This window comes from Pelophylax lessonae, assembly GCF_965119305.1.
Source record: "Pelophylax lessonae genome assembly, chromosome: 10".
Taxonomy (NCBI): Eukaryota; Metazoa; Chordata; class Amphibia; order Anura; family Ranidae; genus Pelophylax; species Pelophylax lessonae.
In genome coordinates this window covers 43,546,506-43,561,360 of record NC_138777.1, presented here as the reverse complement: position 1 = coordinate 43,561,360, position 14,855 = coordinate 43,546,506, and the positions used below count along the sequence as shown (strand labels likewise).

General features: G+C 45.6%; 1 protein-coding gene across 2 annotated transcripts in view; it reads right to left on the bottom strand.

The window, feature by feature from the left end:
* The window catches only part of CREB3L1 (cAMP responsive element binding protein 3 like 1), a 144,006-nt gene extending 139,947 nt beyond the window's left edge, over window positions 1-4,059 (bottom strand). Inside the window, exon 1 of one of the 2 annotated variants that reach the window (XM_082269702.1) lies at window positions 3,390-4,059. In XM_082269702.1, the coding sequence (XP_082125828.1) occupies window positions 3,390-3,482 (93 nt within the window). In that variant the 5' untranslated portion in view covers window positions 3,483-4,059. The remainder of the gene's footprint in view (window positions 1-3,389) is intronic. The other variant, XM_082269701.1, reaches the window with a different exon arrangement.
* Between the last annotated feature and the right edge of the window lie 10,796 nt (window positions 4,060-14,855).

Sequence of the window (14,855 nt, the reverse complement as noted above, 5' to 3'; positions counted from 1 at the left end):
ACACACATTACACTTATAAGGCACACAGGTAACACCTTGATTGCCCCTAGATGTCAACCCCTTCCCAGCCAGTGCCATTAGTAAAGTGACTGTGTACAGCAAGGTTTCTCAACCAGGATGGGTTCCGTGAAATCCTAGGGTTCCTCCTGAGGTTGCTAGGGGTTCCTTGAGCAATGGGCAATTTCCACCTCCCAGATAAGTTTCCAATGACACCATTGTTCCTTTTAGCTATCGGTAAGCAGGGCTATCTTACCAAATGGGCACGCTGGGCAGTTGCCCAGGGGCCCCACTTGCCCAGGGGGCCCCACCTGCCCAGCGACCCAGCCCCAGCCAAGCATTAGTCCCGATTCCCATGTACATCTCACCGCCGAACTTAGCAGGTGGCAAGCGTCTGTCGGCCTTGCGCTGCTGTTAGACCACTTTGGCCGTGGAGGGGGAGCCCACAACTGCAGGAATGCCTGTCCGCCTCCATGGGAAACAGACACACAAAGGACAGTCATGTCTGACTTCTGTCCATGTGTATGTTCAGTGGACCCAGCCGCCCAACTTGGAAGCTGCCATTAGCCTGGCACTGCTGTACCAATAAATATCGCCTTATCGATAATTTGCATTTTTATTCTCGTGAGTGATTGTGTAGGCAGGGCCCTAGTGCACTGCATTGCCCGGGGCCCTTTAATGCTCTTAAGATGGCACTGTCTGTAAGGGGGTAATTCTTCCCAATGATGAGAAGAGTAAGGAGCATTCTTCCCACTGACTGTCACACTAATGTGTCATGAGTTGTAGATTTTTAATTTTTAGCGGGGGTTCCCCGAGACCAGAAATTTATTTCAAGGGTTCCTCTGTAATGAAAAGGTTGAGAAAGGCTGGAATACAGTATTATCACTGATCACTGTATTCGTGTCACTTTACCCTTCCAGTGAGGGTCTGTTAGTGCCAGATTGTCCGCCACCCTAGCACAGCTCCACTGTAAGTCGCTGATCACTGCAATTACCAGTATAGAGTCATAGCTGTATATATTCCAGTATACATCACATAGTTTGTAGACACTATAACTTTCACACAAACCAATTAATATACACTTATTGGGATATTTATTTATTTTTTACCAAAGACATGTATTGCAATATATTTTGGCCTAAATTTATGAAGACTACTTTTTTTTTCTATATTATTATTATTATTATTTCAGGTACTTATATAGCGCTGTCAATTTACGCAGCGCTTTACATTGAATATGTTTTATAATAATTTTTTTTTAAAAATGTTCAGTTTTTAGTTGTATAATAAAAAAAAAAAAAAACAGTGGTGATCAAATACCACCAAAAAAGCTCTGTTTGTGTAAAAAAAATGATATAAATTTCATTTACGCACAGTGTTGCATGATTGTGCGACTGTCAGTTAATATAACAGTGCTGAATAGCAAAAAATGCTCTAGTCATGGGGGGTAAAACCTTCCGAAGGTAAAGTGGTTAAAAAAAAATAAAAAAAGCGATGTCTATCTGCTTTATTCTGATGCTCCACATGCTGACAAGCATACCAACCGAATAAACTTCATAGACAATATGAGAGGCACCTGCAAGTCACAAACGGCTTCGGAGCCACCGGCACTGATTTATAAGCAGCTCTGTGATAACATGGAACATCGCCAAATAACTGAACTTATACCCCAAGGATGATGTTCTCTGTCTAACCAAATCCACACAATGCGTTTATCATTATAAATGACACAGATGCATCAAAACCATCAAACCCCGGGTAACCTGGGGGCTTATAGAAGAAAACTCTGCATGGCAGGAGAGCGCGGAGAATGCTTTCAACAGGTCCATCGTCACTCAATCCATTACAAAGTGTTGTGTTACATCATCCCAGAGCAGAATGACAGCTACATACATACTTACTAATCCCAGCAGCTGGGATCACAGCATAGACTCCAAAAGCTTAGTTATAAAAACATCTTTTATTTTTTTTATGATCGATAAATCTTGGCACCCTGACATAAAGAGATAATGAGTCCCAAAACACAAATGTAATAAATTGCAGTTTACCAATTCTTAGATGTGGTGGCCGCATTTGTTTTCTTTTTAAGGCTTTTTTTCTTTTTACTGTCACCTGCTGACCCTGCCACACTTCCGATCATAGAGTGTCTCCACCCTGGATGGAGGAACAATGGAGGCACCCTTGGGCAGCAGCATTGTCAATCTGGGGAGAGGGTGGCATTAGATACACTCAGGGGAGGACTGGCAAGGGGGGCAGGGTGGCAATTGCCCCCCGGGCCACTCTGAAAAGTGGTAAAAACTGGTAAAAAGGCCTCACTCAGGGCTGGGTTAATGTAGGGGCCAGACACTGTATACAGCTGCAGGTCCAAAACCAGGTGGGCATGGATGGTAAGCTGATTCGATGGTTCAATGCGCCACTTGACTAGACTTGCCCCCCAGACCTAAGGCTGCCAGCCCTCCCCTGGATACACTGGCAGATGTAGATGAACTAATAAATTAAAAATGAACTCCAGCTAACACTTTTCAAGCAGTTACAGCAGTTTTTTTTTTGCATAAATAAATAAAAGCTGGCCATTGTAGGCACCCCTGTCAGTGTTAAATGGTTTCACTCAACCCTCTGTCATTTTTGTTGGACAGCGTGGTCCAGTGAGGTTGGGTTCACACATGATGCGTGTCTGTTCACCAGTTTAGGTCAAAATTTTTGCCTGAATTCACACCTGAATGGGACCCAAACACGCTCAGGTCCCTTTTGTGATCCGCTCCGCATCCGCCCCCAGACCTGTGTGAATCGCCTCCACTGAGAGCCGGTCACACTCTCCTGTCATGCGAATTGGGTGCGTGGAGACCCATATCCAATTCACATATATGTGAACCCAGCCTAAAGGAAATTGAAAAATAACAGACTTACTGGCAGGATCACCAGGTGACAATTAAGGGGGAAAAAAAAGTGTGAAAAAAAAGAAAACGAATGCAGCCAGCGCATCTAATGACTGGTAAGCTGCAATATAACTGAAAAATTAGTGTAATGATTCTTGCGCTATCACGGTTTTAAAATGTATATATATCTCCCAGGTGCTGCAAGTACTGGACTGATACCTAAATAGTTTCTATGGTGAGTACACGGAGGGATATAAATGTACTGCGCTCCTAGGTAAGCTGCAATATACTACATTTTTGTTTTGGGGTTTTTACTGCATTCATTATTTTGCTTGTAATTTTTTTTTTTTTAAAACAATTTTGCATCCTATGGTCCTGCTTCTGTAATAGAACTATAAGGCCCAGCATGCCCCTTGGACACCCTGCGTCTTGTAGTTCCATTGACGCCAGCAGATGTGGTCCTGATGAGATGAGCATCCTCCCCCGGAACACCTGCATCCCCCAGCATGCCCTTACCACATTGCTCATGAAGTCCGCCTCAGTCAGGTCCTCCAGCTCCAGGAAGGGGCTGTGAAAGGTGCGCTCCTGTGGAATGGTGACACCCTCCATGGTCCCAGGTCACCGGAGATCTCACTGTCAGGTGTCGCAGAGCTGGCGATCGGCCATGGGCACTGGGGTCCCCTGTCACAGCTGGACGGAGGTCTAAGAGCTTCCAAGGTGTTATTACCTCCAAATCCAAAAAGTTTGTGAAGAATCTAAACTTTTTTTTTTAACTTTCTTGGAACTAGAAAAGAAAAATGCAGGAACTGCAGAACAAATTTCCTTTGGGATAATAAAATGTGGGGATCAGTGATTTAAGGGAGTGGGGGGCTGAAGATAAAGGGGATGCCTTAGTAAATGTAGCATATGTTAGGAGGGGGGATCTCCAGTAATGGGGGGTTTGACTGATGCTGAGGGGGTGACAAGAAAAGAGGGGGGATGTTTGGATGCCTAGGCAGTAATGGTGTGCAGTCTCCTGGGTCAGCTGGGCTCAGCAGGCCCTGATCTCTCCCAATACATGATGAGCAGCTCCCCCGTCCTCACTCGCTGTCTCCTTAACGCTGCCGCCTGCTTGTGTCTCCCGATGACTCGCTCCAGCTGTCAGCTGCAGAAAGAGCCCAGCCCCGCCCCTCTCACGCTGCACGAGTTGGAGTACCCAGCAGACCACGCCCCCTTTCATGAATATACAATCGCCAGGGGGCACGCCCCTTCATTAACCCTCTGTGCCCTGCAGGCTCTGTCCTGTTAGGAGGGAGGTACGATATCTGTACAGTTCTGCACTTTGTTGCATGTCACCGAAGCTCCAGTGTGGGGTAGGAGAGGTTAACAATATGCACTTATGACCAGTGAGTCACCAGCACTGCAACAATACTCCTCCTCTGACTATTCTTCCACATCTATTAATTAGCCACACATTGGCATAGGGATCTCAGGGCAGAGCAGACACATTGACTGTACTCTGCATGTCATAGGGATCTCAGGGCAGTGCACACACATTGGCTGTACCTGGAAGTCAGAGGGATTCCAGGGCAGAGCAGACACATTGGCTGTACCCTGCATGTCATAGGGATCTCAGGGCAGAGCAGACACATTGGCTGTACTCTGCATGTCATAGGGATCTCAGGGCAGAGCAGACACATTGGCTGTACCCTGCATGTCATAGGGATCTCAGGGCAGAGCAGACACATTGGCTGTACTCTGCATGTCATAGGGATCTCAGGGCAGAGCAGACACATTGGCTGTACCCTGCATGTCATAGGGATCTCAGGGCAGAGCAGACACATTGGCTGTACCCTGCATGTCATAGGGATCTCAGGGCAGAGCAGACACATTGGCTGTACACTCTGCATGGCATAAGGATCTCAGGGCAGTGCACACACATTGGCTGTACCCTGCATGACATAGGGATCTCATTGCAGTGCACACACATTGGCTGTACCTGGAAGTCAGAGGGATCTCAGGGCAGAGCAGACACATTGGCTGTACCCTGCATGTCATAGGGATCTCAGGGCAGAGCAGACACATTGGCTGTACTCTGCATGGCATAAGGATCTCAGGGCAGTGCACACACATTGGCTGTACCCTTCATCTCACATGGATCTCAGGGCAGTGCACACACATTGGCTGTTCCCTGCATGACATAGGGATCTCAAGGCATTGCACACACATTGGCTGTACTCTGTGTGTCATAGGGATCTCAGGGCAGAGCACACACATTGGCTGTACCCTGCATGTCATAGGGAACGCAGGAAAGTGCACACACATTTGCAGTACCCTGCATGTCATAAGGATCTCATCTCAGGGCAGTGCACACACATTGGCTGTACCCTGCAATCTCATAGGGATCTCAGGGCAGTGCACACACATTGGCTGTACCTTGCATGTCATAGGGAACTCAGGAAAGTGCAGACACATTTGCAGTACCCTGCATGTCATAGGGACCTCAGAGCAGAGCAGACACATTGGCTGTACTCTGCATGTCATAGGGATTTCAGGGCAGAGCAGACATATTGGCTCTACCCTGCATGGTATAGTGATCTCAGGGCAGTGCCGACATATTGGCTCAGGAAAGTGCAGAGACATTTGCAGTACCCTGCATGTCATAGGGATCTCAGTGAAGAGCACACACTGGCTTTACCCTGCATGTCATAGGGATCTCAGGGCAGAGCAAACACATTGGCTGTACCCTTCATGTCATAGGGATCTCAGGGCAGTGCACACACATTGCCTGTACCCTGCATGTCATAGGGATCTCAGGGCAGAGCAGACACAATGGCGGTATCCTGCATGTCATAGGGATCTCGGGGCAGAGCAGACACATTGGCTGTGTGCTGGTTCTAAAGGCTGAGAGTAGAACTATAGGCAAAACATTTTTGTTTTAATTTTGGATAGAGCAAGGGAGCTGTAAAACCCCTGTCAGATTTTTTTTCTCCATCTTTTCCTTCACTTCCTGTTCCAAAGTCAAACAGGAAAGAAAATCCCTGGAAATAAAGGGAATTCTTTGGGGCCCCAAGGTTACCAGAACTAGTGTCCCCAATTGGAAGATTCCCCCTCTATTACTTTTCTGGGGACAACCCAAAATTTGGGATTTTCTTTCACTTTCAATGATAATAATAAACAGGACAAATAAAGAGGGTGAATGTCCATTACAGGGGACACAGATGGCAATAAAAACTGAGAGATGTTCTAATCCCTCTGCACTCTATCCAAAACTACAAAAAAAAACATGTCATACTTATCTGCTCTGTGCAAAACTCCCAATCTTGCTCCCCCAATTATCAGTGCTCCTGGCTCCCCCCTGCAGAGTGCCTGACATTCTGCATGCTTTTTCTCAAGCCGGCCCTGTAGGTACAAAAGTCAAAGAGCGCTGCTTGGCCCCCGCTCTCTCCACACAGGCTGTAATTGACAGCAATGGGAGCCAATGGCTCCAACTGCTGTGTCTGAGCCAATGAGCAGGGAAAGACCTCTTCTCTCATGCACATCGCTGGATCGAGATGGGACTCTAGTAACTATTAGAAGGGATTAGAGGAGAGCTGCTCACTAAATAGAATGCATTATGCATTAAAGTAAAAAACCTTAAAAAATAGGTAAAGGCAAAACTTTTTTTAAGTGTTCCATTACAAGCCCCATGTCCCCCCATTTATCTGCTAAGGGTTGACTATAGGCCAGCGGTGGTCAACTTACTAGATATTGGGGGGTCAGATGTGGTCCCTGGTATAATCAAAGGGCCACACATAATATTCAGAGAATGGAATGTTTTACAGAAAGTTGTCAGAGATGCAGTAGGAAATGATCGGAGACTGCAGAAATGATGCAAGAGAGGGTCAGAGACTGCAGACATAATACAAGAGATGGTCAGAAGCTGCAGACATGATAACAGAGAGGATCAGAGACTGCAGACATGATACAAGAGATGATCAGAGACTGCTGACATTATACATGAGATGATCAGACTGCTGACATGATACATGAGATGATCAGTGGTTGCAGATATAATATAGGGGACGATCAGAGACTGCGGACATGATACAAAAAATGATCAGAGACTGCAGATATGATACAAGAGATGGTCAGAGACTGCAGACAGGATACAAGTGATGGTCAGAGACTGCAGACAAGATACAGGAGATGATCAGAGACTGCAGACAAGATACAGGAGATGATCAGAGATTGCAGACATGATACAAGAAATGATCAGAGACTGCAGACATGATACAAGAAATGATCAGAGACTGCAGACATGATACAAGAAATGATCAGAGACTGCAGACATGATACAAGAGATGGTCAGAGATTGCCGACATGATATAAGAAATAGTCAGAGACTGCAGACATGATACAGGAGATGATCAAAGATTGCAGACATGATACAAGAAATGATCAGAGACTGCAGACATGATACAAGAAATGATCAGAGACTGCAGACATGATACAAGAAATGATCAGAGACTGCAGACATGATACAAGAGATGGTCAGAGATTGCCGACATGATATAAGAAATAGTCAGAGACTGCAGACATGATACAGGAAATGATCAGAGATTGCAGACATGATATAAGAAATGATCAGAGACTGCAGACATGATACAAGAAATTATCAGAAACTGCAGACATGATACAAGAAATGATCAGAGACTGCGGACATGATACAAGAGATGGTCGGAGATTGCCGACATGATGTAAGAAATAGTCAGAGACTGCAGACATTGCTACAGGTCAGAGACTGTGATGCCCCGTACACACGTGCAGATTATCTGCAGACTTTTGTCTGCAGACTTACCTTTTCTATGTAGTGCAAGGGCCTGCCGGATTGCATACAAATTGAAAGTGTTTAGGTTTGACCTCATATTATATGGTTTTGGTAAGTCTGCAGACAAAAGTCTGCAGATAATCTGCACGTGTGTATGGGGCATGAACATGCTATATATAGGACAGGCATCACTAAATGGTGTACCGTGGTCCAGATCCATGAGACTCCTTGAGAATCCATGGGAGGACTCCTACTGGGTATCCTCTCCTTGGTCTCCATTCACATCCTGTTGGGCAGTTTCTGTCCCCTGTCTGGACCTACCACACCTCCTGCCCTCTGCCTTGGGACTGTAAAAATATGTGGGGGGCTATGATGTGAAGGGGGAACTGAGGACAAACATGTAAAAGGAGGACTGTGATATAAAGGAGGGGGCTGTGATATGAGGGGTGGATTGAGGACACTAATGTAAAGGAGGGACTGTTATGTTATGGAGAGGACACATGTGTAGCACTGTTCCCGTAGGGCCTGCTGTATGATGACTTCTTGGGCCTACTCTGATTACCAGCACACAGTCACTTGGGGTACAAGTTCACACATCCCTCCTTACTCCCGATGGCTCGTCACTCAATAAACAGTCCAGGGGGTATTAGTTTTTAGTGTTTATTTTTGAACTTGGATGGGAGAAGGGAATAGTGGGATTCTCCAACTGTAATTATTCACAATGGATAAGGACAACTCTCACTTGGCCTCACCAGGATCCTCCAGTGTCCCCCCCTTTCAGTCAGCTTCACCGGGCCTCTGGGTTCAGTTTCTCAGTAGCTCTCTCAAGGCCCTCAAGTCGACTACCTAAGGCCGCATGGCGCCTCCCCCTCCCTCTGGGACTCCGCTATCCAGCCAAAAGACCCTGAGCACATGAGCTCCTGGCTTTTATACAGTATCCCAGCATGCATTGAGGCACTTTTCCTCTGACAAATCACCAGGGCTGTATCAAACACCTGTGAACTCATTCGTCAGGTTTCCTCCCACTGTCCAATATGCCTCCCTATTGGACCAGTGTGAAACACTCTGCAGACAGAACGAGTTGCACCTGAGCAAAATGAGCAGACCTCACTAACAGATCCTGCTCTATGGTAAGCAGAGCACAATACAGTATATATTTACCTGCAATCCCACTGGTAAGCAGACAGGACCAAAAACTAGACTTTCTCTCTAGCACCTACCTAGGAGGGTGCTACAGATGTAAAAAACAACATAAAAAAAAGGGATTGACAGAAAAAGGTAAGATATTGTGAAACAAATCCACCAAACCATTAGAATAGGAAAACAAACTATTAAAATATATTTTACACATTTGAACCAAAACTACAGAATTTGGCCATAGGTCGGGCACCAGGGCCATAGACATTAAAGAATGCCCATTTTCTGGGTGGTCCCGCTCCTAATTGTGCAGTAAACGCTCACTGATATCTGCGATTCCCAGATCTGACACCCTTTTTTGTTTAATGTGCATGCTGTGTGTGGGGAGGGGGGTGTGATCTCAGGACACAACCTGAGACAAATCATCATCAGGACAGAGGACAGAGATGTGGGACTGTCCTTGTAAATCCAGGATAGTTGGCATCTATGTTGACTACAAACAGCTTCCTGTAGCATTACATTAAATTAATATTCTATGCAGCCCTTTGGTGATGTCTCAGGGCCACACTTGAGGCCCCTTATTTTAGACGAGTTGACCACCACTGATGTAGGCTCTCCTCCCTCCAAGGAAAAGACGAGCGATAAGACCGCGGTTTTCTAATCTGATCTTGATCTTGTTGATCTTGTTTGGATCACATGGGTGTTCACACCCATGTGATCTGATTCTTGCAATTGCACTTTGTTTTGCAATCTATTTTTGGGGTGTCATTGATTTAACATTGACACCAGTGGAATTGCATGAGTGAAGTATGATTTCAGTGCGGTGCGGGAAACGCTCAGGATTTGCTGCATTTCCCGCACTGCATATATGTGAACTGAGCCTTAATGGGCAAAGTGACATGTTCCTTATAATCCCCTCCCCCAACACCTTACATAACCTAATCTTACAAATTCTAGACCTAAAGTTATGGCAGAAAGAGTCACCAAAGGGCCCCTTTGCTCTACCAATTATGACCCCCTTCCCCGTCAGTAGCTGGGCAAGTGAATACACATAGGGGTTGATTTACTAAAGGCAAACAGACTGTGCATTTTGGAAGTGCAGTTGCTCCAGAGCTTAGTAAATGAGGGGAAGCTCTCAGGACTTCCATCACCCAATCACGTGCAAGCAAAAATGCTGTGTTTTTTTTTCTTTTCTGGCATCTGATTAGGTAATCTTTGTAAAGTGAAGCTTCACTTTATTTACTAATTTCTGGAGCAACTGCACTTGCAGAATAAAACTATTTATGTTTACTAAATTAACCCCATATTGTTTTTTTTCATAGGGAACATAGCCATGTACATTTATGAAGAGGTATTTGTTTATGTGCCTGGTGTAGCGTACAGCCCCATAATTGATTTTACAGGCTTTTTGGAGTTGCTGTACACTTCTCACATAAGTGCATAAACCAGGGTTCGCCAAACTTTTCAATACAAGGGCCACATCATATCATTTTACCATAGGAGTGAGCACCGAGTGTGCCTGGGCACACCCTAATCACCCCGTGTGGCGTTGATTCCTTCTGTAAACCCTTGTTATTTCAGCAAAGCCCCCTAAAAATTGTTAAAAAAAATTAAATTGTAACAAATAATTAAATAATAAAAACTAGTGACACCATTCACTGCCCTACTGACACCAATATTCCTCTTTCATTAGGGTTCCCAACAGAGTCCCCTTTACATCATAGTCCCCCCTTACATTAGGGTAACTATCAGAGTCCCTCCTTACATCAGGGTCCTCATCACAGTTCCCCCTTACTTCAGGATCCCTGTAAGAATAGCCCTTACATCAGGGTCCCCATCAAAGGCTTTTTTACATCAGGTTCCCCATCAGAATACCCCTTATGTCAGGTTGAAGCAGAGACCTTTGAGAGGAGTCAGCAGCCATCTAGCATAAAATTCCTTTGAGGGCCCCTGTGCAGTTGCATGGCATGCTCAAATGATGTGTCTGAACCTAACACTAACCTAACCCAAAGTTCATGCCTAAGGCCCCTTTCACACAGGCAGACCGTTCAGATCTTTTTTTTTTGGCGGATCTGAACGGATGCCCCATGCATCTCTATGGGCCATCGGATGTCATCTGATCCGATCCGTCAAATTTGGACGGATGGAAACCCTATTTTCCATCCGTCCAGCGGATCGGATGGGATTGGATGAGAACGGACAGATGGTCCATTCTCATCCGATTCCCCCATAGAGAACAGCAGGACCTGACAGCTGTGTCTCCGCACACAGCACAGAGACAGAGCTGCCATCCGTCCTGCTCAGCGGGGGATCGGCGGATCGATCCCCTGCTGAGAAAAACGTAGTCCGCCGACGGACTCCACTGTGTGAAAGGGGCCTAATACCGAAAACACCCTGCAGCAACCACTGATCAGATACAAACGTTTACTCTCTTAAGGGGACCACGCATTTTCAAACAAGATTAATGGCTCAAAGAGTAAATAGGAATACACAGTAACAGGATCGGAAATCTTGATTTGTGGAACTACAATTCCCAAGTTAAAGTTCTGGCCTGCTTGGAACGTAAGTGTCAGCCTGTGATTTACAGTAACAACAGAAAAAGTACAAGATAAAAATCACAAGAGGAAACCAAGTAATCCTGTCCAAAGCAAACTGAGTTCAATTAATACTCCAGATTCAGATATTTGAAAGCTTTCCTGCTCAGGATCCAGATCCTGGTAATGCTTTATGTTTGGCAGAGACCAGATGTATTTATACTGCAGCCGAGATCTCCATCAATACTGTGCTGAAGAGTTCCTACATAAGAGATATTCTCTGGAAGGTTTTTATCTCCTAGAAATAACATTGTATCATGAGTGGAGAGAACATTATGATTAATGAATCTTGTGTAATACAATCTGCTTCCATTATGTTAGCAAACTTGCGATAGTGTCAGCAAGACCAGAGATTTACACTGAGTAATGCAGGAGGGAAAATATGAAAGTGGTAACTCCACTTAAAAAGGCCTCATTCACATGGGCGCTGGTACCCTCACTGCAATAAGGCCTTTTTTTTTTTGCGTCAGCATCTGCCCTTAGCTGCGTCCAAGTGGCCTACAGGAGTGAATACAAACTCAGCGACTGCACGAACACAAAATCTGACAGTCGTGCGGGAGCAGATGCAAGGCCCCAAACACACACTGTCTTCACTCACTCCGACATGCCTGTCAAATTTTGACATGCGGCTCTGTCCGTGCAGCTGCTGCATCGGTATATCCTGCCTGCACTGTCATAGGCTGCCTGCATGCAGCTCAAGATGGATGCAGTCACAAAAAACAAATGCCTTATTCACGCAGTACGATTGTCGTGAATGGGGCCAAAAATGTTAGTTCATTTTTATGTGGAATTCTCATTTACTGGTTTCTTGGACTTCAGCAGCAGTCTCACTCACACTGTTGTAACAAAGTATTTCAAACTCCTGTTGGTAAAGTGTATGTTCAGCCAAATCTTTTTTTCCTTTTTAGATTGGAAGCCCTGCTGGGTATTTACTGTTATCTGGGACTCCATTGGAGAGCTTTCTTCCGGCTACAACAGTTTCACCAGACAGGAAGTGAAAGAAAATCTCAAGCAGAAGCACAGAAATAAAAATGCTTTTTTTCCGTAGAACAGGGAAAGTCTAGAACCCCTGTCAAAATGTTATTTCTGCCTCTGATTCTGTCGCAGATTTTCCCTCACTTCCTGTCTCGTGAAACCGTTGTCTCCGGAAGAGAGGCAAAATCTCTCTGCATAGCACTGGAGTCCTGGATAGCACGGAAAACTCAACAGGGATTTCAATTCTTTTCCACTCTATAGCTAAAACGTTTCAGTTCCACTTACATTGTAAATTTCACAATAGATGAAAGCTAGGCCTTATTGATGCTGCTCCACCTTGCCCCTTAGGCCTCATGCACACAGGGCGTACAATACTGCATGCCCGTGCAGGATGAATTTAGGGCACTGACCCACATGCACCCACACAGATGACATATAGGGACCAGTGGCAGCTGGTGCTCCATGGGCCGGGGGGGGGGTGCGGCAGACGGACTGCAACATACACCCCCCTGGACCACACCAGGCTGCGCCATACACCTCCCCCCCCCGGCTCACTCACCCTAACTGGACGCGATATCTGGACAAGTGCGGCGGCGGCAACTTCCCTTCTCGGTCTTCAGCGTCTCCTCCTCCATGCCCAATGGCATAGTTTCAAATTTTGGCCAATCAGGAAATGGGTCACGACCCTCTTCTTGATTGGCCAGGAGGAGGATCCATGAGACAATAGCGAATTTTCATTCTCTATTGTTACACAACTGGGTGGGCTCGGGGCGCAGTGCTCTGCCCCCCGAGCCCACCCTTTTTTTTAGCCTATTAGAGCCTCTGGCTCTAATCACATGGCTAGAAAAAAAAAAGCCCCATTGAACTCCATGCTTCCGGTGCCCCGCATGTAGATTAGGGGGCCGGGCGAATGGATGGGGGGGCGGCGCCCCTGTGCCCCCAATACACCGGCCGCCACTGATAGGGACACAGCGACTGTGTCTTAATAGACTTCAGTGGGACTTTCTGCACAGGGATGCAGAAGAACACGGCCCTGCATGGGCATAAGGTATTGTATGCCCTGTGTGAATGAGGCCTCAGACTAGAAAGTAACCTCCACCCAACAGCCCACCTGCATTTGTCAATAATTTGCACCCAGTGGGCTTGTGGGCAATACAGGGCAGATGGTCTCCATAATCTGTGATTGGAGAGCCCATATGCCCATGCATTGCTAAGGCCTAAAGCCCAATTCTAGGTAAATAATCAAAGACGAATTCCAGGTATGGATATTTATACATAGATTGGTACAGCTTGGACTGATGAAACTATGTATATACCATACCTGTGGGATTGCTGTGCAAGCTGGAAATCACTGTAGTCCCACTACTCCAGTGATCTCCACTTGCTTCTGAGAAACGTGCCGAGCAGCTACCCTGCTGCATTTTGAACACAGGAGGTCATTTACTTGGCACAGGCTCAATGAATGCAAAGCATTCTCTGTTTAAAAAAGGTGAAGAGTGTGACATCATCACCCCACCACTCCACCTTGTCCAATCAAATAACTCTTTGCATTCACTGAGAAAATGCAAAGCACACTCTGAATGGCGTCTGTGTTCAGAATGCAGCAGGGCAGCCGCTCGGCACAGGACCCAGAAGCAAGTGGAGATCACTGGAATTGCGGTGTGTCTATTACAGTGATATCTAGCTTATAAAGGTATCTTACATGTATGGTATACTGGTCTAAATTGAACCAATGTAACTTTGTAAAAATATCCATACCTGGAATCCCTAAAAAAAAGGTCCAGCTTGCTTGAAATGTATATCTCTAGCAACCATTGCAGCACTGCAATAAGCAGACTTTTTACTAGCAAACTGCTTACACTGGTGTGATTTGTCACACTTTACCTGTTGCTTGGCAATCCATGACAAGATGAATCCTATTTGTATCTATAGGGCCATATACAGTGGGTACGGAAAGTATTCAGACCCCCTTAAATTTTTCACTCTTTGTTATATTGCAGCCATTTGCTAAAATCATTTAAGTTCATTCTTCTTCCTCATGAATGTAAACATAGCACCCCATACTGACAGAAAAACACAGAATTGTTGACATTGTTGCAGATTTATTAAAAAAGAAAAACTGAAATATCACATGGTCCTAAGTATTCAGACCCTTTGCTGTGACACTCATATATTTAACTCAGGTGCTTTCCATTTCTTCTGATCATCCTTGAGATGGTTTTACACCTTCATTTGAGTCCAGCTGTGTTTTATTATACTGATTGGACTTGATTAGGAAAGCCATACACCTGTCTATATAAGACCTTCCAGATCCCAATGCATGTCAGAGCAAATGAGAATCATGAGGTCAAAGGAACTGCCTGAAGAGCTCAGAGACAGAATTGTGGCAAGGCACAGATCTGGCCAAGGTTACAAAAAGATTTCTGCTGCACTTAAGGTTCCTAAGAGCACAGTGGCCTCCATAATCCTCAAATGGAAGATGTTTGG